General features: G+C 42.1%; 1 protein-coding gene across 8 annotated transcripts in view; it reads left to right on the top strand.

Annotated features, from left to right (window-relative positions):
• MYO5A (myosin VA) overlaps positions 1–22680 on the top strand; it is a 105005-nt gene that overhangs the window by 61609 nt on the left and 20716 nt on the right. For 5 of the 8 annotated variants that reach the window (XM_054214457.1, XM_054214455.1, XM_054214454.1 and 2 more), the window contains exons 15-28: positions 1237–1398; positions 3411–3508; positions 4179–4265; positions 4365–4473; positions 5962–6173; positions 7135–7291; positions 12439–12678; positions 13195–13443; positions 14561–14654; positions 15376–15524; positions 16262–16375; positions 19320–19466; positions 20252–20305; positions 21023–21250. In XM_054214457.1, coding sequence (XP_054070432.1) covers positions 1237–1398; positions 3411–3508; positions 4179–4265; positions 4365–4473; positions 5962–6173; positions 7135–7291; positions 12439–12678; positions 13195–13443; positions 14561–14654; positions 15376–15524; positions 16262–16375; positions 19320–19466; positions 20252–20305; positions 21023–21250 — 2100 coding nt within the window. The remainder of the gene's footprint in view (positions 1–1236; positions 1399–3410; positions 3509–4178; positions 4266–4364; positions 4474–5961; positions 6174–7134; positions 7292–12438; positions 12679–13194; positions 13444–14560; positions 14655–15375; positions 15525–16261; positions 16376–19319; positions 19467–20251; positions 20306–21022; positions 21251–22680) is intronic. The other 3 variants (XM_054214456.1, XM_054214453.1, XM_054214450.1) reach the window with 1 other exon arrangement.

Genomic DNA, 22680 nt, shown 5'->3' with positions numbered 1-22680 from the left:
CTCATCCTGAACTCTTTGTTGAGTCAGTGGAAGGAGACGGGCTAATTCACCCTCTGGAAATGTCATTCTTCCACCAGCTACAGAGGTAATCTAAGGTGATCGTGCTCCTAATCTGGCAGACTCAGGTGAGATAAAGCTAAGCTGTGGTACTCCTTTTTTAGTCCAGGAATTCAGGATACCTTCTTAGCATTCGTAGTCATTATATTATGCTGGAGTGCTGTGCTGGATGCTACCGAGGAACGTTTGATGCCTTCTGCTAGCCCATCTGGCACAACCACAGAGCACACGTACCATTTTGTTGCGCAGCATGTTTCATTGGGTATCGTGCATGCTCACCAAGTTTTATAAGGCAAAACCAATTTTTTTATTTTTTTAGGTTGTACTTAGCCCAAGCACTTTCTAGCACTGCAAATTGAGTGCTCCTATCTCTTGGGAGAAAATGCACAGATGCTAGATAAAAGATTATTCATTGACAGGTAGAGAAGTTCAGATTTTCTTACTCTTATAACGCTTCTGAAGTGCTATAGTTGTCAGTAGAAAGACTTGATGGTGTTATTTTTAGTTATAAGTTACTTCAGAGCAGCTACTATATATGGATGTATTGTGTAGCCATTAGCGAAAGGGAAGCGGAAGCCCTGAGTGATATTTGGAAAGATGTTTCAGGTTTTTCCCCTGCTCCCACTGGCCTGAGAGTAGATCTTCAGTCAGATAAATTTGGCTAATGGCTTTTTTTAGTTGATGGTTCCTTCTTTTAAGTCGATTATTTCAATTTAGAGCGATAAAGAAGGAATATTCTTTGTGGCCTGCTGGGTTATTATGTGTCCTATATATTTCTCAACCACAGAGGAGTCTGATGCACCACTGGAACATGAGAGGACCCTGTTGTTTCCTTCTCAGGTCAAAGCAGCCGTATATGATTTCAATTGGTACTTATGAAACTGCTGCCAGTATCTAACAGTTTCACTTGGAAGCTATTGCTGGCTCTAGGAAAAAACCACTCAAATCAGAATTTTATCTTTGGAAGGAGACTCACTGATCAAACCCACAAAACTTTTAGTATTAAATCATGGCCCACTCACTATACTACTACCTTGAATGCTTTTTTGCATTTTTCCCATGTGGAGTTAAAAAATCGCCCACACTTACAATCGCCCTGGATTCTACCGATCTTAAACACAAACAGGTGCAATCACTTGCTGGACTCCTACCCTCTGTATTTTTCTGCTGTTTTCTCAGTTCAAGCTGCTACCGGAGTTATTCCAGGATGAGGAGAAGGTCCTCAGTCCCACGTCAGCAACCCCTTCAGGGCGCGTGCCTTTGTCTCGAACAGCTGTAAAACCAGCCAAGGCCAGGCCAGGTCAAGCCAGCAAGGAGCATAAGAAAACTGTGGGACATCAGGTGAGTCTGAAGATGCAGCTCTATTAAATAATCTCTCCCTCTGTCTCATAGGTCTCAGGGTGTGCTGGTGCTTCTTGGGATCCCTCGTGATTCTGAGACAGGTGCAGCTGATTATAACTTACAGTTTGGAGCATATATACCCTAATTACTAATACATTTTGGGCCACAGTTTCAGGGAGCTCAGTTCTTATCGTGGTGCCAAAACCAAACCTCATGTTTTTCAAAACAGATTTAACATGCTGGACGCTGAGAAGCTTTGAAAATCTTATACTGGCTCGTTTTGATCGTGTGCCACGTTATCTGACTCAAACCAACAGTGGGAGTTCAGTCCCCAGAAAACTTGGTTCCAGTTATCAATGGGCTAAACGTAAAATATCCACGTGTATGTGCCAGAGTTCAATTAAAAGTATGCAGATCACTGTGGCTGGAGAACTCACCACTTCTTTGTGACTTTCCACTCAGTAGTTTTAACAGGTGTTTTCTCAAGATGGTTGTGTCCCCAGTCGATGCTTTATATATGACAGATTTTCCCTCAGACTATACATAGGAGCCAAGGAGAACTTTTCTGACGGATTAGGACTCGTTTTTTATCTACTTGCCAGCCTGTACAGCTTTGCTAGTGAGTAGTGGCATTATTTTGCCTGGGGCTTTCAGGAGGTCTGTGTGGATAACTCTTGTTATGTTACTGTAAGAGAGCCTGGAATATAAATTAGCTGCCAGGGACCATAAGTTCTTTATATCAGGGTCCCCTGCCAAATCTTGAAGATGAACCAGCCACATCTCTCGGGTGCTCGGAGTTCAGATAAAATCACCACTTGTCCACTGCCTTTGGATGGTTGTTGATCCCCTAACAAAGACAAAGCGCAGCGTCTGTGCGGTGTCCTGAGTTAGTCACGTTGCTAAGTGAGAATCGGGGAATTCAGAGAATGTTTCATGCGGATATTCATAATTTCTCTCTAACCTTCCCCAAGCGAGCTATGTCAGGCTATGGGTGGGAATAGGATTGGTTATTCATGCTGCTGTACAGAATGCCCATCTGCTTGGCAGGTGTTCATGGTACAGGCTGCAAATTCCAATCTTCTGCAATTCATGCAAGAGAACCCCTGCCCACTTATCTTTTTAATGTGAACTTTATTTCTGATTTTGCAAACAAACAGTATCCTGAGGCTGATAGAGGCCTACCAGTTTTGTTGTCAGACCAAAACTATGTGTTGAAGCATTAGGGGTACCTCTCATACTATTGCTATCAGTCAGCCACGTATATTAATTTATAAATTGTTTAGAAAGATAATACAAAAGTGATTTTTATCGTATTCAATGTAGAAATAGAGGTTGGCTTAGAATCATGACTTCAACAGAAAGAGGAAAATCCATACCAATAAGTTTAAAACATCTAAGATGTGTTTTCATAGTTTTCTTTATCTGTTAGGGTATTCCGTGGTTAGAAGGATATACTGCAGTATGTTAGGTGTTTGTGGTCCTGATACTTCTTTAAAAGTAAAGCTCCTAAAACTCTCAGATATTGGGCTTTCAAAGTTCTCTACAGTAGGTCTGACATTGGTATCAGTGCACCTAAGAAATTGAGACTTTTTTTTTTACCACTCTGTTGATTTAAAATTTATTTAAAATGAAATGGCTATTTAGTAATATGCCATGAGGTTTAGTCATGAAGAAATGGATCAGACAAAGATTAGGGTAAATGAGACAGTCAAAAGATGAAAATAACTCAGTCTATACCATGTTTGTTTAATTTATCACATGCTGATATGTGAGCTTTACTCATGTAAAGCCTAACATTTAGAATTGTCACTGTAACATAATTCACCCAAAGATGGTGTCTGAAACTGAAATCTATTGCCATAAAAAAAAAAGGTCGTGTTTATTACCAAAAGAATTATTACAAATAAGCAAATACCCCTAGGCCCGCTTCCTGATATCTTCCCTTATCTCAAACATGACTGAGCTTATTGAGGCTATTCCCTGATATTTTTCCCTTTTTCTTTTTCAAAAAGTTTCGAAACTCTCTTCATCTGCTGATGGAAACCCTGAATGCTACAACTCCACACTACGTGCGCTGTATTAAGCCTAACGACTTCAAGTTTCCGTTCACGTAAGCTGGTTCATGCGTGGTTCGTTACAGCCCGGGCACGGGAGGGAATTGCCCAAGGCCTCGGAGGATCGAGGTTGTGCTAAACCTTGCTCACTCGGGAATGAAGTGTGTTATGGACTCATCGTGCGCGTCTGCCTGTACTTACAGCAGGAGATGTTTGGGATGAATACAGGGAGAAATACTTCCTGATGAGTTGATTTGTTTTGTTTTGTTTATGGTGATACATGAGAAAAAATACGAGCATTTTCACTGCTAGCTGTTTGAAGCGTGACTGGCAGTTTGCACGCCTTGAGTTCGTTTGACATTTGCTGGAATTTGCTTTTGCGGATTCCAGCGTCTTATTCCTTATCTTTTTTTCATTTGTGAACTTGCTTAGAGCTTTACTCAAAAGTCTGCACACAAAGACTCCCATGGCTATTGGGCAGGCCGGCAGGAAGCGGGGCAGGACGAGCAGCTTGCAGCAGCTGACGGGCTCGAGCAATTCTGCGGTCAGGCTGTCCTCTGTTATCGTTGAGTTGCAGAAGGACTACCTGGGCTTGTTAACCACCCGTCACATCCCACCTCTGCTCCCCGCTCCGTGCCACTCCTGTCCTGGGTGTGCGCAGGGCCAGAGGTCCCATGTAATGCAAAACTATCCCCACACCCACAGGCTCTTTTTATTCCTACGTAGATTCGATGAAAAGCGGGCAGTGCAGCAGCTGAGAGCTTGTGGTGTCCTGGAGACCATCCGAATCAGCGCAGCTGGCTTCCCCTCCAGGTGCGTGTGCTGCTTTTTTAGGTTGCTTTCAGCTGCAGTTCTTCTTTTCAAGAGAATTATTAATTGTTGGGACTGACACTGTCTCTGTTTTTGGGGCAGGTGGACGTACCAAGAGTTCTTCAGCCGTTACCGTGTTCTGATGAAGCAGAGAGATGTCCTTAGTGACCGAAAGCAGACATGTAAAAATGTCCTGGAGAAGCTCATTCTGGTACTAGACTTAGTGCTAAGAGCATTTGGAATCTGAAGGAGTAAAGATAGTGTCCCATACTCCCTCACAGCCACACTATTTCAGCACTTCGACAAAGTACCAAACCACCAGTATCAGCACTGGAATTGTAGAATTTCCCGGTGTATCAAAGGAAAGGAAGACAGTGATTTTAAGAGTGGGTGGGTTGAGGGTGAGCCTTACCTTGCTTAACAGCAAGATGTATTAACCACACCTTAAGTAAGTCGTACTTACCTGGAGGTTTTCTAATGTGGAGGTGTTTCTGTGCGTGATTGTGTCTTTCACGCTCCTTCTCTCAGCTCCTGTGCTGAAGTCAACCTTTTTCACTCCTTCCATCCTCGTGACGTTTCCCTGCTCAGCACACTGTGGCTCAGCAGCCTCTTCCGTTGCCTCCTGCCTCCAGTTGCAGCCCTACATTCCAGCCCTGTGCCATCCACACCATGGGTGTTGCACCTGAACTGATGTGTTTCTTGGGATTTCTTAAGGACCGATGAACAGTGGAGGGCAGGCAGGCTCCAAAGAGCCAGTTCTCAGCAGAAGGTGCTTAACTGAGTCACACTCAGTTAGGAAGAGAGAGAGACAAAGTTTACTGAAGATACAAAAGCAAGAAAGTTTACCTTGCTGGAGCGCAATGCCAATGTTAGGGTGTTTCTGGAAACGAAAAATTAAATACCGTGCAGGCAGGCTGGGGCTTGGCTTCTTAAATTCTGTGTCATTGGGTGGACGTAACGAAAATATTTTGGTGTATACGCATGTGTCTGTATTTATAGTGTTAATTTATAGTGTTAAATGTATCCTAAGCTGTAGCTCTTTGCTGTTTCTTTTAACTTAACATCAAACAATCGACAAAATTAATTTTTTTTCAATGTGCCTTTGTATCTTCTCAGTTTTTCCCTCCAATGAGTACGACAGCCTATAGAGACAGAATATTATTCTCTTTCTGGTTTAGTTCTGAAATTTCAGCTGTGTTTGAGCAGCAGCGAGATGCTTTGTTCTGGCTTAGTTCTGATGGCAGTAAACGATGCGTACATGTTTGAAGCCCCAGCTGTTTTGTTTGTACTGTGGAATATGGTCAAAGATGGACCATTCAGAGGGGTCATGTACCATTTAAGCAGGAAATCGTACACGTGGATTGCCTGTACTGCCTTCATCCTCTGGGCCCCTTTGTCACCTTCTGTAGCCTTCCATGTCTCTTATAACCTTCGTGGCATTCTTGTCTAAGCTGAAATCTCACATTACTCTTTTAGGCCGTGCTTGTGGCCTTTTTTGTGTTAATTTGTTAACAGAATGGTACAGAGAAAATACTCTCCTCCACTACTTAATTTAAGTCTAGGTTTACTTGAAATATTACACAGATAATTTTGCCTCTTTGCTAACTGTACTTTCATTAAGCCTTCATAAGTTGTTTTTTTTTTTTTATCCACTAACATTTAATGCTGTAACTGATCCTCTTTTTACCTCTGAAAATAGGACAAGGATAAGTACCAGTTTGGTAAGACAAAAATATTTTTCCGGGCTGGTCAAGTAGCCTATCTGGAAAAAATAAGGGCAGATAAGTTGAGAGCTGCCTGTATCCGCATCCAAAAGACGATCCGAGGCTGGCTGATGCGAAAGAAGTACGTGCGTATGAGGAAGGCTGCCATCACCATTCAGAGATATGTCAGAGGGTACCAAGCACGATGGTAAGCAATGCTCGTGGGAAAACCCACGCTAGCCTCAATTCAGATCCCTTGAAGTAGGACATTTAAATGTGAGACGGGTGTTCTCTCCTTCCTGTACTGGCTGAGAGGAAACGATTTTCCAGGGAAATGAAGGAAATTGAATATAACGAGTGTGTCTGTCCTGCCTGGTTTTGACCTTCCTGGGAGGACAGTAGCTCCCTGGCTGTATGACACTTAGAACAGTATGTCGTGAATGGGAGCAGAGTACAAGTCGTACTAGGAGATACGCTGCAGGTGAGGTAAAGCAGGACTCTTGGCTGAGTGCTTATTGCCCAGTTTCCATGTGCTCTCCCAGCTGGGTCTGTCTGTCCTGCTGGAGAAGCTGTTCTTCATCCAGGGTGTAGCTGTGAAGGGGGATACATCAGAGTCATTTGTCTGGATTGACTTCTGCGGGATGGCCATGGATGGGCCAGAGAAAAGGGTAGGAGTACAGGTGGTATCGTTCAAAGACATGGTGGTTATGAAGACTGTAAGAATCAGCTTTCGGAAAGAGGTTTATGTCAAGATGCTTTGAAATTGTCTTGCTGAGAGGGCCAAGAACGAGCAAACATTTTCTAGAGGTTGAGGTTAGGAGGGGAGATCTGGAAGGTGACATAGTGGAAGTAGCTTTAAAGATGGAGAAAAGATGATGAGAAATTAAGCTGGGTTCATCTTGTCTGTTCTATAGCACAGTTCTCAGACAAAGTGAAAACATTTCCTCATAAAACCTTGCAAGTTTTCTGTTAATTTGTCATTCTGTTGTGCTGTCATACGGTAGAATAGCAAGTAAATATTCTGTATCACTGACAACATTAGGAAGAAACTGAAGCAGAAAATGTAGCTCTTTCTCAAGAGGGTAAAGTTATAGGATGTGAAAACTATAGTATTCAAGCACTGAAAAATAATTACAGGTATTATTTGTAATTTTTTTTTTTTTGCTTAGTTATGCCAAGTTCCTGCGGAGAACGCGGGCTGCCATCACTATTCAGAAGTTCCAGCGCATGTACGTGGTCCGCAAAAGATACCAATGCATGCGAGATGCTACGATTGCTCTTCAAGCTCTCTTAAGAGGTTACATGGCCAGGAACAAGTACCAAATGGTAAGAAATCATAAGGTTTTACTTCTTCACTCTAGCTTTATTTCCACATGCTTTCAGGACAAAGCTGCTCTGCGGTGTCCCCTTTGGAATCTGAAATGTTTGTGTGCATGCTGTTACACATAATGCACAAACCAAATATCACAGCTTGGATTGAAGGACAGCACCTGGAAATTAGAAAGAGCTAAGATATTTTAGAGATACTCACATTGTCATCTAATATGGATGTACCAAGACCTTCAGTGCAGTCAGTGGAGAATCTAACAGGGATTTACAGCATTTCTCTTGAGAAAACCTTTTCATTTGTTATATAGAATGTTGCGGCACATAAAATAAATACTGAACATGGCCTTCTGTGAATGCGCCTCCATGAGTCCAAGTCAGTATTGCTTATATCAACATACATGTGTGATGCACTACTATTCCTATTCCGTCCCTAATTTCAGTGATTCTGAAATGGCTGATGGAATATACTGAAGGACATTGATGTTAACAAAGAGATACCCACAAAAATAGGAGATTAAAACTTAAGCATGGGGTGGAGTTTTTGTGCGTTTTTTTAATGTATTGATGTTGGTTTTGTTTTGGAGAGAAATTGATATAACCCCGTCCTAGTGATATTGATAATATTTTCCTCATTATACTTGATAAAAAATAAAAAATTCAGTTGAGAAATTAGAATTTGCTCTTCAGCAGTTACAGGGCTGGACACAGAATTATGATTCAAATGGTTAGACTACAAAATCACATGTTTCATGGCACTTTTGTCTATATGAATTGCTTTAATTAGGCTCAAAAGTCAGCCTGTATTTCATAGAATCACAGCATAGTTTGGGTGGGAAGGGACCTTTAAAGATCATCTAGTCCAGCACCCCTGCCATGAGCAGGGACCTCTTCAACTAGATGATGTTGCTCAGAGCCCCGTCCAACCTGACCTTGAATGTTTCCTGGGATGGGACATCGACCACCTCTCTGGGCAACCTGGGACAGGGTCTCACCACCCTCAGTGTGAAAAATGTCTTCCTTCTACGTAGTCTAAACCTTCCCTCTTTTAGTTTAAAGCCATTACCCCTTGTCCTATCGCAACAGGCCCTGCTAAAAAGTTTTTCCCTATCTTTCCTGTAGGCCCCCTTTCAGTACTGGAAGGTTGCAATAAAATCTCCCTGGAGTCTTCTCTTCTGCAGGCTTGAACAACCCCAACTCTCTCAGTCTGTCCTCATAGGAGAGGTGTTCCATCCCTCTGGTCATTTTTGTGGCTTCCTCTGGCCCCGCTCCAACAGGTCCATGTCCTTCTCATGTTGGTGGCCCCAGAGCTGGAGGCAGCACTGCAGGTGGGGTCTCCCCAGAGCAGAGCAGAGGGGCAGAATCCCCTCCCTCGCCCTGCTGGCCACGCTGCTGGGGATGCAGCCCAGGATGGGGTTGGTTTTCTGGGCTGTGAGCGCACATTGCAGGCTCATGTCCAGCTTTTTATCCACCAGTTCCCCCAACTGGCAGGGTGCTCTCAATCCCTTCATCCCCCAGCCTGTATTGATACTGGGGGTCGCCCTGGCCCAGGCGCAGGACCCTGCACTTGGCCTTGTTGAATCTTATGAGGTTCACACAGGCCCACTTCTCAAGCCTGTCCAAGTCCTTCTGGATGGCATCCCATCCCTCAGGTGTGTCATCCGCACCACTCAGGTTGGTGTCGTCCGCAAACTTGCTGAGGGTGTACTCAATCCCTCTGTCTATGTCATTGATGAAGATATTAAACAGTACTGGTCACAGTACAGACCCCTGAGGGACACCACGCGTCACTGATCTCCATCTGGACATTGAGCCGTTGACCACTAGCCTCTGGATGTGACCATCCATCTAATTCCTCATCCACTGAGGACTTTTTTCCATTTTTCCAGTCACCAGGGACTTCACCTGGCTGCCATGACTTTTCAAATATCATGGAGAGTGGCTTGGTAACTACTTCAGCCAATTCCCTTAGGACTCTGGGATGCATCTTGTCAGGTCCCATAGACTTCTGTACGTTCAGGTTCCTCAGGTGGTCACGAACCTGATCTTCTCTTAACAGTGGGAGGAACTTTTCTTCCCCAGTTCCTGCCCTGTGGTCCATCTGCTTGAGAGGTGTGGGGAGAGAGAGAGATTGCTAGTGAAGACTGAGGCAAAAACGTTGTTGAGAACCTCAGCCTTCTCCTTGTCCATTGTTACCAGTTTGCTGGTCTTGCCCATCAGGGGGAGTATGCTTTCTTTGACCTTCCTTTTCTGGCTGACATACCTGTAGAAGCCCTTCTTATTATTCTTTGTGTCCCTTGCCAAGTTCAGCTCCAGCTGTGCCTTGGCCTTCCTGACCCCATCCCTACACAACCAGGCAGCGTCCCTATATATTTCACTGAAAAGTTAGCTGAAAGAGTTCTGTTTTTTCTCCCAAGCAGGTAAATATTGAAGGCATATAACCAAAAACCAGCTTATATTCCACGTTTCTCTTTTATATTTGAAGTTTCTGTATATATTTCATATATATTAAAGTTGCCTAGACAGTCGTATCTGAATGTGTCTAAATTACAATGTTCTAACATATACTAACCAGAAAGGTTAAAAACGAGTAATCCCTGATAAGAATTTTTAAGTAGTAAGATTCCCGTGCTTGACTCGAAGGTAGTTACTTGCCTTTTTGTGGAATTCTCTGCATTTTCACTATTACAAGCTATATTTTCTGTTGGGAGATTGTGTAAGATATGTTTTTAACAGTGATCTGACAGAGGTGACATAGTGAGACAAGGGTCACAGCAATACGCAGACCAAAAGCCATCCTTAGGAAAATGGGCGATGATTCTCTATGCCTGGAAGTTCATCATGTGAGTGATACACACCTGTAGCAGAGCATTTTATAAACCTGTTATGTTCCCTCTTAATAAAGATGGCAGATTTCTGGAGGGGTCCCCGTAAGGGGTGGTGGGACTTGCCTGTCGAGGAGTATCCCCTCGAGCAGTGAATTGTTCACCGCAGTAAGACATGAAGTTCTGACAAGTGCACTGGCGGTGTGCTGTGCAGACAGTGTCCTCCTAAGGTGGAATTTTATTAAAGCTGAGATGCAGGGATGGCCAGAGAGAGAAGCACAGGCTCTGCTTGCCACGGGAAGGTAAACATGGTTCTTCTGAAGTTCATGATGATTGCGAATGAGTGAAACCGAAAGGTTGCCCTATGACAGCACGCTTGGGCTGAGCCGTGACTCTGTAAGTAATACATGGTACACGTGTTGTTCGTTAGGATTGTGAAAGGTCCCTGTTGTTGTTGTGAGGAGAGAGGGCATGTGTTGCAGTCACATGACTAATTCAAGGAATTTAAAATGGTTGAATCATCTATTTCACACATCCTGGGGAGAGCTTCTGCCTGAGACATTGCGACGCACTTCTCAGCTTGACAAGGAGTTTAGTTCCTCCACAGCTTTTACATAAGCTTTCCTGGGAAATACCTGGGGAATTAAGTAACTTTTCAGATACTCTCACCTTATGCTGGAGTCACCTGTTTCCTCACCGGATCGCATGGGGGTGAGAATTCACTGGCAGATGAGGACCGTCCCTGCGCGATGGAGGTATTTTATAGCACTTGTTGCTTTCAAACTTGAGGTGAACATGTTGTTGAAAGCTAGTTGTATCCGAGCTGTTCAGGCACCTAGGGGTGACCTGGAGGATATTCCAGGAAACATTTCAGGAGGAGGCAGGAGGCGAGAATTCTAACTGCACGACATGCAGTCAGAAGGACTTTGGCTTTTGACCTTGCTGTACTTTTGAGAGCGCTGTTTCCTTACCTCGGTGTGCTATTTAACCAAGTACTGGTATTTCTCATTTTTATTTCAGAAATAAATGCTAAGGGAGAAAGCCTGTGTATCTTATAATCTTGCCTCTTTGCCAGTTAACTTTTAAAATTCATTGATCTGGGAATGGAACGCTTCTAAAACATTTCAGTTCATTTGCTAGGAAGTATGTAAGAAAATAAAATTATTGTTACCCTACTAGTTTGTCTTATCAGCTTCGTGGCAAATCAGTGTGAGAATGTGAACAGCATGTGATCTTTAAACCACCAAATCCAAGTAACATAAAATTTTAAAAAGTTTTGTTCTTTAGAATCAACTGTTTAATTTGCAGAAGCTTTATTAAGGGAACTCTTAAAGTTCTCAGAGTCCTGGAAGCCTTGTGGGTTTGGGCAGGCTCTCTGAGCATAGCTGTGGTCTGCTGGAATTTGGGTTCTCCAGACCTGGGGGACCTGTGGTTGAGTCAGTGGGTGAAGGATCCAAAAACAAGTAGTAGCCTCTTCCTGCAGGAAGTCTCCAGCTAACACACTGGGGAAGGTTGCTGGCGTTCTTGACCGGTTTTCGTTAAAAATTATTTTTAAAAAATTACTACAATATATTTTTTTTTTATGCATCTCAAAGCTGTGGTTGAACTTGAAATAAGTTGTAATTGTTACAACATAAAATTTCTGATTATAATAAACTGAGATTTTTCCGTGCTGGCAAGTCTAAGATATGTCCAAAAAGGTGCACATACACGCCCCCACACCTCCCCAAACCAATAAACAAACGGAACACTGGCTGGAACTTGTAGGTTGGCCAACTAGACTATGGCTCCTGTTTTTAACAGCTGCTGCAATTTACTCTGGGTTCTAGTGTGGTACAGCTGCATTGCGTATCAACTGTGGCAATTTTAAACTTCTTATTGGTGACTCCTGTGCAGCATATGTCAATGATTCTGAGATGTTTCAAGATGCAGTAAAAAAAAAAAAAAAAGAAGGAGGATTGTATTTGTAATCCTGCCAACAGGTACCATATATTTTTGTAATTAGCTTGGATCTGACATCAACACAAAGGAATGCCTGGTTCTTCACTCTGCCTGCAGTTCGTTCTTTCCATGTTTTTCCTTCTGGTTCCCTTTCATTTTGTTCCCTGTCATCTCCCTTATTCCTGTCTTCTTTTCCTCTTCTTTTTTGTTTAAATTAATTCCGTATTCATTCCTTCTTAGTCTTCACCAGAAGTTTCTCTTTCCAGGCTGAGGTGTCTCTACGCGTACAGCACCTTTACCCTCTCATTATGGGGTCTGTTTAACTGAGCAGGTGTAGTTTGCCACTCTAATACCCCTTGTGGTGTTTTTTCTTAACTGTAGATGCTTCGGGAGCACAAGTCTATTATTATTCAGAAACATGTAAGAGGCTGGCTGGCTCGAGTGCACTACCGTAGGACCTTGAAGGCAATTGTTTACTTGCAATGCTGTTACCGGCGCATGATGGCCAAGAGGGAGCTTAAGAAACTGAAGATAGAGGCCCGGTCTGTAGAACGCTACAAGAAGCTTCACATTGGCTTGGAGAACAAGATCATGCAGCTGCAGCGAAAAATTGACGAGCAGGTAAAAGCTCCCTGCCCTCAGGGAAAATACTTAGAAATCATGTATTACCTTTCTCGGTAGCACTGGGGTTATTCACGGAAACACGCGCTGAATTGTCATTGTAAGGTATCGGTTCTCTTTTCTGCTGAAGAACATTTGTAGAAGAGACAGGGAGACCACAGAAGAACTGGAACGGTAAAACATCCGTTTGTGTCTCTCAGCAACACTGAGAGAAAACATCTGCTCCCTTAATGTCAGGATTTCATTTGAAGCATGTCGGTTGCTCTGTTTAAGGGGAAGGTGAGGTGGTCATGTTTGATGTGTGTGATTTTACTTTGGGATGTTAATGTGCAGGCTTAGAGACTGGACTGGTCTGTCACCTCATTAAGCAATTCTACAAAAATAGACTAAAACTTTTGGAAATGGGGAAGCTGCTCCTTTGCTCCCATATCTGGGTATATTCTGTAGGGAACTAGAAGGCTGCCTTAAATGAGAACTTCTCCAACAGCTGCTATGTCTGTGTTGTGTTTTGCAAAGAACAAAGAATACAAATCTCTGCTGGAGAAGCTGAGCAATCTGGAGGTCACGTACAGTACGGAGACAGAGAAGCTGCGGAGTGATGTAGAAAGGCTTCGGATGAGCGAGGAGGAGGCTAAGAATGCAACCAACCGTGTCCTCAGCCTCCAGGAGGAGATTGCCAAGCTCCGGAAGGAGCTGCACCAAACTCAGTCTGAGAAGAAGACCCTTGAGGAGTGGGCAGACAAATACAAACATGAGACCGAGCAGGCAAGTATGCAGTCTCAGATGCATGAGAAGATTTATAGGGGCCTGGTGTCCACTCAGGTTTTGCCCAGGCTTGACCGCTTCAGTTGTGTGGCTGATATTTTTACAGTATTTTTAAGCAGTGTTATAACTGTACAATCCTAAATAGGCTTGATACCTAAATAATTACACCTATGGTAGAAGAATATACTAAATCTATATATTGTGTGTAAATATATGTATTCAGTCTATTCAGATTTTGATATTGAAAGTATTTTCAAATCCAAATACTTAAGCTTCCTCAATTAGTCAGAGGTAGCACATTCATAAAAAGAAATCATTTTACCTACCTGGAGAGCGTAATCACATGGGTATCAGAAACCTGTCCCATACGCAGTATTCCAAGGTACCTGCTTATATCCTACCTAATTTAAACAGCCTACCAAACACATGTATGTGTGCCCAGTCTAGTTCAACAGGTTTCGACTAACCCCTTATCTTTGCTTTAACCACGAACATATCAAACAGGTTGTTTCCTGTCAAGATTACTTGCTGGTGACGGTGCAGGTTTTGAATATTGGAAGGGCCATGCCATCGTTATGTGATGCTGCAGGGATACGTTTCAAGATCAGATAAACATAAGGAAAAATATTAATTGATTATGCGAAAGGAATATGTAGTAACCATAATCAGAGATAAATGAGTAACTGGCAAACCTGGGCACTGTTAAAGTGGCCCAACTTTTGGGCAGAGGCAAGATGTTTGATTATGTTGTTACCCAATGCAATGGAATGTACAACAGAACTACCACATTTTTTCCTATTTTAGGAATACTTCTGTTTTAAAGAATAGATTACATCTTTGGGACTTCACTGAAAAGTATTATGATACAGTGGAGTGGTTCAAGGCAGTTTTGGCCTCTGATGAGAAATGGAGTACAGAACATCCAGGGGAATCTGCAGTGGGAGATATTTAAATCACGTAACTTGGGAAATTAAGATGTCATAACCTAGTTCATTGATTTCATTCTCTGAGGCAAAGTTTAAATATTTGAACTCTTACAACAAGGATGTAGTTGCTGCTAGAGCTACTGATGAAAGACGAACTGCATTCTGAGACCAATATTTTATTATCTCTGTAGCTGGTATCGGAGCTGAAAGAGCAGAACACATTACTGAAAACAGAAAAGGAGGAGCTGAACCGCCGCATCCACGACCAGGCAAAGGAAATAACAGGTTGGCTCTGTTCTCTTCACTCAGGTTTTCTACTCCATGTTACCTTGTGAAGCAACACTTCGCTGCATAGATTGGGCTAATTTGCCTTAGTTTGCATTCCTTCTTAGTTTAATGGTTTCATTTCTTTGTTTTAAGAACTCGCATGCATCAGAACTATTTACTGTTTGAGTTTCCATGAAGTGCTGAGGGTTTGGGGTCTTTTTGGTGAGGGTGACTGTTACAAAGCGTTTTACTTTTTAAAAGAAGGCTCTGATATTTAATTCAATTAATCTACTGCAGCTCTTCTGGCTGGGGTCTCTGTAGTCACAGCAGCCAGAGGAGCGTAACTCTAGATGCGAAGGCTGTGATGGAGGCAGCTGCGATGAGGAGGGTCAGTGAGCTCGAGGCATAAAGCATCTCACGTTTTGCTTTTCACATAACGCAGCACTGGGCTGGTGCCCCTTCCTCTGCCCTCCTGGAATTACTAATGGAAGGTATCAGCAGAATAACTAATTGACTGAGTGAACCCTTCTGTGGTTACCACAATAATGCTTTGGTCCATCATATATTTGGCTTAACGTTTGCCTACAGAAGCACAAACACCGCACACCACCTTCAAACAGCAGGTTGTTTCACCATCCGCGTTCCTGGTGCAGACACATGCCTGTACCTCCAGGATGGATGCGCTGCATGGTAGGTAGAACTTGGAGTTCTCACTTTGGATTCTTGTTCTCCACGGCAGAGACGATGGAGAAGAAGCTGGTGGAGGAAACAAAACAGCTAGAGCTAGATCTGAATGATGAACGGTTACGGTACCAGAACCTGCTGAATGAGTTCAGCCGATTAGAGGAGCGGTATGATGATCTCAAGGATGAAATGAACTTAATGGTGGTAAGTGGCTAAACTTCTGAGAAGTCAAAAGCTGTTCACAAAGGTGTTTAGGCAGAATCTAGTGGTATAAGTTAGTGACTGACTCTGCTGTCAATTGTGTGGTGGTGACCTGTAGCTGCAAAGAGAATTTGTCCTTGTAAATACTGATAAATTAGATTAGCTCAGCCAAAACAAATACATTTAAAATTTGTGGTTGATTTTTTTTAAATTTTATTTTTATTTTCACGTTTGTGAAGAAGGCTAAATTTCTGCTGTGACTTTGCCAGTGGTATTGCACGTGCCATCCGCTTTATTTTGCCCTGAAGTTATTCACATCTGCTGGGGTTGTTCGTACTACATTCATCCAGTGTTAAATTTCTAGTAGTTCTAGGAATACTTTATGTGGCAGGAAGAAAAAAATATTCCTCAAGACAATGTCTGGGAAGTTAGAGAATTGCTGCCTGTGCTTCCTGTAAACAGAGCTTTTCTTTCCCACAAAATGCGTCTTTGTTGCTTGATTCTGCTTTCTGCAGCAATACTTGATGGAGTAGGATCTGACCTGTCTCCATAGGTTTGATTGTGAACTACATCTCATGGGCTTTAGGTGGTATGAGAGAACCAGAATGAGAAACCTTTTTCTTATGAATTTTGATAGCTGTGAAATAACACCAAATATTACAAGCTAAATTATAGGTTGTGAAGAGACAATCACAGGGAAAACCATATAGAGTTATTGATTTGTTTCATTTGCACTCCAGAACATCCCCAAGCCTGGACACAAAAGAACGGATTCGACTCACAGTAGCAATGAATCTGAATATACCTTTAGCTCTGAGATCACAGAAGCAGAAGACTTACCAGTGAGGATGGAGGTAATGTTAAAAAAAAACCCACAACTTTTTATTGATCACTGGTTAAACTTATTGCTATCTCTTTTTTCCTGTGTGCTTGTGAACACCCTATCCTTATATAGAGGTATCTAATGCTTCATTTCCATTTCCTTTTTGAAAACAGCTCGTTCTCTGGTTAGTTGTGGTCCTGTTTAAAAGGCTTTGTGGAAGTATGCTTTGAATTCTTCTGTATTACACTAAACACAGACTAAATACTTGGCCAACCAGTTGATTTGCATCTGCAGAACATTTGCTTGCCACTGTTTGTAAGCACAGTCACTTTTTCAGCACAAAGTGGGAATTCAGAAAACCAGTGAGACTTCCTGAGAATTCTCTATACCCTATGCTCAAGGATTAAAAGTGGCAGGGTGGCCAGCCACATTCTTAGTAGCTACATGGAATGAGTTCCCTGTTAAGGGTGAGAGCTTCTTGTTGATTCATTTTTCCTCTGTTTCAGAGAGACAAATAAAACTCCCGAGAATGTACTATCCCTTTGCATATGCAGTCATACAAATCTTAGGTGACCTGATTTGGGAGAGAACAAAACCAATTTTCTTTTCAGTAATGTTACTTTTCAGTTAAGTCTTTTCTAACTGCTGCACACTCTGAAATTAATGGTATGTTTTTCGGACAGTGTTGGTTTCTATCAGAGATAAGGCCTGATGTTTGTAATTAATACCAAGGAATGCTATGCGGAGAGGCTCTTGCTTATACTTATTGCTATAACAACCAAGGCCAGATAACTTTGTTATGTACCAAGTTGGAGGGTTGGAAGCAGAAAAGCCTAGAGGGGTCACAGCTGCAGGGAGGAGCGGACAGGACAGGTGACCCAAAACTGACCAACGGGGTATTCCATCCCATCTGCGTCGTGTCAGGATAAAAGCTGAGGGATCAAAGGGGTCAACCCTTTTTTATTTCAATGGCCGGCACCCGAGGAGGACCCTGTCAGTTCTTCTGCCTTTGATCCCGATCTGTGTGTTCCTGGGTCCAGTTCCCATCTGTCACTGAGTCCAGTCCCAGTGCTGGCCAGTGATGTGATCACCATCCTGGGAGCTTGATACTGGTTTTGTATATATTTGTATATATTTCATTATTTGTTTATTATTATCTTTTCTTTGTATTGTTATTATTTCATTATAGCTGTTTTAGGGGTTTTTTTTCAGCCCATAGTCTCTGTCCCTTATTCTCTCTCCCTTCCCCTTCTGATCCCTTCTGGGAAGGCAGCGGGGTTAGTAGAAAACATCTGTTGTTCATTTAGTGGCCAGCCCAGCCTAAACCTTGACATTAGGATATTTAAAATTTCCTGAAAGATGACTCTCTTGATTCAGCTAATGAATAATTTGTGGTGCAACTCCAAGCCATTCTTAGTATTTTCCAAGAAAACTCCCCCTCTTGTCCCCTCCCAAAGGAGTGCGACTGCTAGCACAGCAGAGAGCCCGCAGGCTGGTGGTCTGACTGTCCTTGGCAGCTTGCAGAGGCAGAGCTTTTTCTGTGCCTTCTAGAGATCTTCTGAACTGTGAGCCATCGCACAGCTCACTCCCTTTGCCCTCTGTCTAGCTTAGTTATCTCCACAGTTGCTTTTTACAAGCTGTCGTTACTGTTTTTCAAAGCCTCCCCGGAAAATTACTTTCTACTATGGATGCAAATAGCCTGAAACATTGATGCTGACACGGATTCTATGTGGACTCTTTCATAATTTGCCTTCCCACTTACGTTTTTCACCTTGCGTAATTGTTTCAGAAGGATGCTCCTACCTTCATGGATAATTTGGAAAATCACGGAGTGCAACTCCATGTGATTGGATTTCCCATACAAGCCAAAATCTCATCTTTTCCTTTGGCTAATAGACTGGCTAAGCTGCTGTTCTAGGCCAGTTTTGGTTTTTAGAATGTAAATTAAAAAAAAATTAACCCTCACAAGAGTGTGGGAATAAATGCAGCACTGGAAAGATTAAATCTGTATTTGTTTAACCCCGTATGATTTCCAACTCCAATTTGGCTCTAAACTAACAATAGAGATTAATGATACAAAACCACATTAAAAAATAGGGTCCATCTCAATACAAACCAGTAAAGCCAGAAAACTCGAAGTCTGTTTTCTTTTTCCTGAGCTGTTGGTGTGGTTTATGACTCTTCCCCTCAACAGTAAAAGGAGATGAAGTGGAAATGGCTGTGCTTGCTTGTCTGCTACAGCCATTAATATTAATTTTCTAGCTCCTTTCCTAAGCTTCAAAATTTTATGGTGCACTTCATAGTAAATGCTTTGATCTTCTTGCTACATAAAGTACAAAATGGCTGATGGACAATTTCTGATGCACCTTCAGATGACAAATGCTGGTCCTTGCCCAGAAAATAGTGAGAAAGCTAGTGTATTAGACACAGAACAGGCTGTATAATTAGAATAATAAAAGGAAAAAGGCATAAAATGTATCTTCTGGTACGTATTTATGTCACATCTCACTAAATTAACCTGTAAATCTACAGTCAGCAAAGAGATTTCTCTGTAGCTGAAGAACTTACTGCAGAAATAATTTAAAACTAAAAAAAAAAAGAAAAAAAAAAAAGCCTGTGTTTACAGTTGTTTCCAGATGAGTCTAACCATAGACTTCTTTTTTTTCCTTTCCCCCTCTGAACCTGTAAGAATAAAAGGTATGCTTAATTATAGACCTGCTGTCTGCTAGGTAGTCTCTAGTGCTTTCTTTTGCTAGGCTTTAGGCTTAGATACATTTTATACCAGTAGGTCCTTTTTTAAAATAGCATTTGACAGCTGATGAAGTATTTTAGATGCCAGTAGTCAGCTCTCAGACTCAAGTAACACTTCTATGTGCCTCTCTTCCCCCAGCCTGTTTCCCATCTATACTCACAGTAGTGCTTCCTTGTGATGTGGAAGAGGAATACTTCTTGACGTCCTTCTGTTCTTTCTAAAGCAGGAGCCAAGTGAGAAAAAGGCACCATTGGATATGTCTCTGTTCCTCAAGCTGCAGAAACGGGTTACAGAGCTGGAGCAAGAAAAGCAATCCCTGCAGGATGAACTGGACAGAAAGGAAGAACAGGCTCTGCGTGCTAAAGCTAAGGTGGACTCCTTCTTCCTGATCAAATGCTGATGCCACATTATCGCTTCCTGGGAAATAGTAGCTGTGTGAATGCTGACTGCCTTTTACTAAATCCTTGTCTTCCTCTTGTACTTCCTTGATTTTACGACAAGTTTTATGCCTGGTGCTTAGTACCAGGGACTGGACATTAGTTTTCCAAGGTCCTTGAGATCTTCTGATGGAAGTTAACAGGAACAAAAGGTGCTTGGGACTTTGCTCAAAAAAGGAAAAAAAAAGGCTGTTTTTATCAAGGAATACCAATAGAGAAATTCTACTTAAATGATGGGGCAAATGAGTAATTGTTCATTGTAGGCAGAATAAGAAGTGTTTCAACCAGGGTGCAGAGCCAAAGCACTGGGATTAGACATGTTTAGAAGATTTTATTTGAAATTCTCCTCTGATTTGGTCTCCTTAAGTATTTATGAAAATATGAAAGCAATTTTGGCAATTGTTTCTTATTACTATTCCACCAGTGAATTTCTTGAGCATTCTGGCATTCATCCTGCTCTGTTTCGTTACCAGTGACAGTAGTGTCACTTGTGTGTGATTTTATTTATATTAAGCGATTATGTGTCATCAATTCATAAGTAAATGAAAGGAGACAATGCCAATACTCAAACTAAAGCACTTAGCAGTACCAGAATGAGCATTTTCCAGTTTTATAAGAAAATTATTTCAGCTCCCTTTCCTTTTCCTGCCTCGACTACATTAAAGAATAGAAAGGATTGGATTTTTTCTTTTTCACAGTTGTCTGTATTCTTTCATAGGAGGAAGAAAGGCCTCCAATAAGAGGTGCAGAGTTGGAGTATGAGTCGCTCAAGGTAATTCTAAAAAGGAAGTTTCTGTTGTTTTCCAGTGGGAATATTGCCACCAATCATATGTGCTGGCATAGAAAATTACATCAGCCCTCCTGTTTCAGAATTTTAGCTGGAGAAACTACAACAAAAATTCCCCAGCAATTGTTTTATTGTAGGATTGTCCCTTTCGAGGTGTAGAATGTGTGGCTGGGGCTGCAGAACAAACAGATCCCCTAAAACAGGGGGAGTTCTCTGTTGAAACACTTAATACAGCTTGCAAGTTAATTTGAGCAAAAATACAATGATAAATGTAGACCTCTTTTCCAAACACATTATTTAAACAAATATGTACCTTAGACCACTAGAACTAGAAGCATTTCCTAATATCACTGAATGATGCAGAATCTTCTTAGCCTGCTGACCAGTATTCGTCGTGAACTTTATTTTTACTTGTTAAGGGAGAATAAGAGCAAAAAAAGATTGGTAATTTTTTTCCCATCGCATCTGTCTGATGCATGTATATACATTCTGATTTTGCACTTCAGACAAAAGGTTAGCTCTGTTAGCGAAACGCTCCCCGGCACTATTCACTGTAGTCAAGAGGCCAGGGATATGGGAGAGATTGATTGGTTTGTTGCAGTTACTCATCGTTTTTACCATTTCTATCCATAGTTTTGTACCTGTGGTTTATAGGCACGTTGGAATGCTGCAGGGTGACGCAATTGTCCCTATTTCTTGCAGCGTCAAGAACTCGAATCTGAGAATAAAAAGCTGAAGAATGAGCTGAATGAGCTGCAGAAGGCCCTCACAGAAACGCGATCTCCGGAGGTGACTGCTCCTGGTGCCCCTGCGTACCGAGTCCTCCTGGATCAGCTGACTTCAGTAAGCGAAGAGCTTGAAGTGCGCAAGGAGGAAGTCCTCATCCTGAGGTCCCAGCTCGTCAGCCAGAAAGAGGCTATTCAACCCAAGGTAAGCCAGAGGCAGCAGAGGCACGGGCCAGGAAAGTCACTCGGCATCGCTGACGAGCTGCATTTAATTTAACAGCGTGCTTGAGAAGGCAGAGTAAAACAGTCTAGGTTTGAAACTTTTGTCCAACTGTAATCCATTGATCCATCGTTAGCACACCAACCGCAGCAGTCCGAATTGGGAGATGCTATTCATAAACCAATTTTGGGTTTGTCTACCAGCAGTCATGTAAAGATACCACACTGATCACACCAGGCTGGCAGATACCGATGGTCTGGCCAGGATCTTCCCAGACTCCTTTAACAATGCAGAAATAATTCTCATTTGGAGCAGTATCATTTCTCTAGAGAGTATGTAGTTTGACTGGAAAACTTACAGTAGTTCTCAAGAATTCTTTTTAATTAATATTTCAGCAGGAGGTACAAGGAACAATTTCTTCTAGATCTATGCGGGGTCATAGATGATTGCAAATAAATAACATTTCATAAAGATGACCTGTGAAGACGTATAAATTCCTTATTATTGCTTGATAGCTGCTATGTGGTTTTGTTGAGAAGAGCAGATTACAACCACTGAAATGCATATCTTGTGAAAAACTCTGATTGTGCTGAGATACTTAGGGAAGTAATAGCTTTGCAAATAAGAGTCACTCAACCTGAAAAGGTATCGCGTAAATCCAGGAACTAGTCATTGCCATTGAACTGAGCTATCTGGTGTTTCATAACCACAGCGAGGAATGAACAGATAACGTCATCTTTCCTTTGCTACTGCAAAGTTATGTCTATATTTGTCCTAAATAAATTGAACGTCTGTGATGCGTGAAGGCATACCTGTCTTGTTTTAAATGACTAATTATAAAGAAAACAAAACTTGTTTTTCTGCAATATTTGGAACATCGTAAATAAATAGTTGCGTAGTAAACCCTTGAATAACTTATTCTCAGCAATGGTGGGATACAAGCGTTGTTTTTACAGCAGTTATGAGGGAAACACGAAGGTGACCTGTGGGATGGCTATCAGCCAGTTTGCAGATAGCTTCTGCTTGTTAGGTTGGACAGCTGCAGCACAGACAGATTTTATTTTTAATGATTTGTTTTTCTTCTTTCTTGCCTACCGATTTGATTGCCAGGAGGATAAGGTACACATTTTCTTCTACAGTTATAAACCAGAACTCTTAAATGCTAAAAAACCCCTCAATGATACTTGAGCTGTCATTTCTCTGCCTCTCATAAGTAACTTACGTGTATTTGAAGTTGTTCTTGCACTTTACTTTGCTGTTATTGGAGAACCTTTCTCATTATCCTATGTCCCCTGCACCCCCATCTTCCCACTCCATGCAAGGGGACAAGTTACTTCAAAACAAGCAGATTTAATAATTTTGAACTGTTGGTTTATGGTAACCTGAACATGAAAGGAAAGATTCAGAAATTGTTC

Source organism: Rissa tridactyla, chromosome 9, assembly GCF_028500815.1.
Source record: "Rissa tridactyla isolate bRisTri1 chromosome 9, bRisTri1.patW.cur.20221130, whole genome shotgun sequence".
Classification (NCBI taxonomy): domain Eukaryota; kingdom Metazoa; phylum Chordata; class Aves; order Charadriiformes; family Laridae; genus Rissa; species Rissa tridactyla.
Note: the sequence above shows the minus strand (reverse complement) of the source record. Positions and strands in the feature narration are given on the sequence as shown.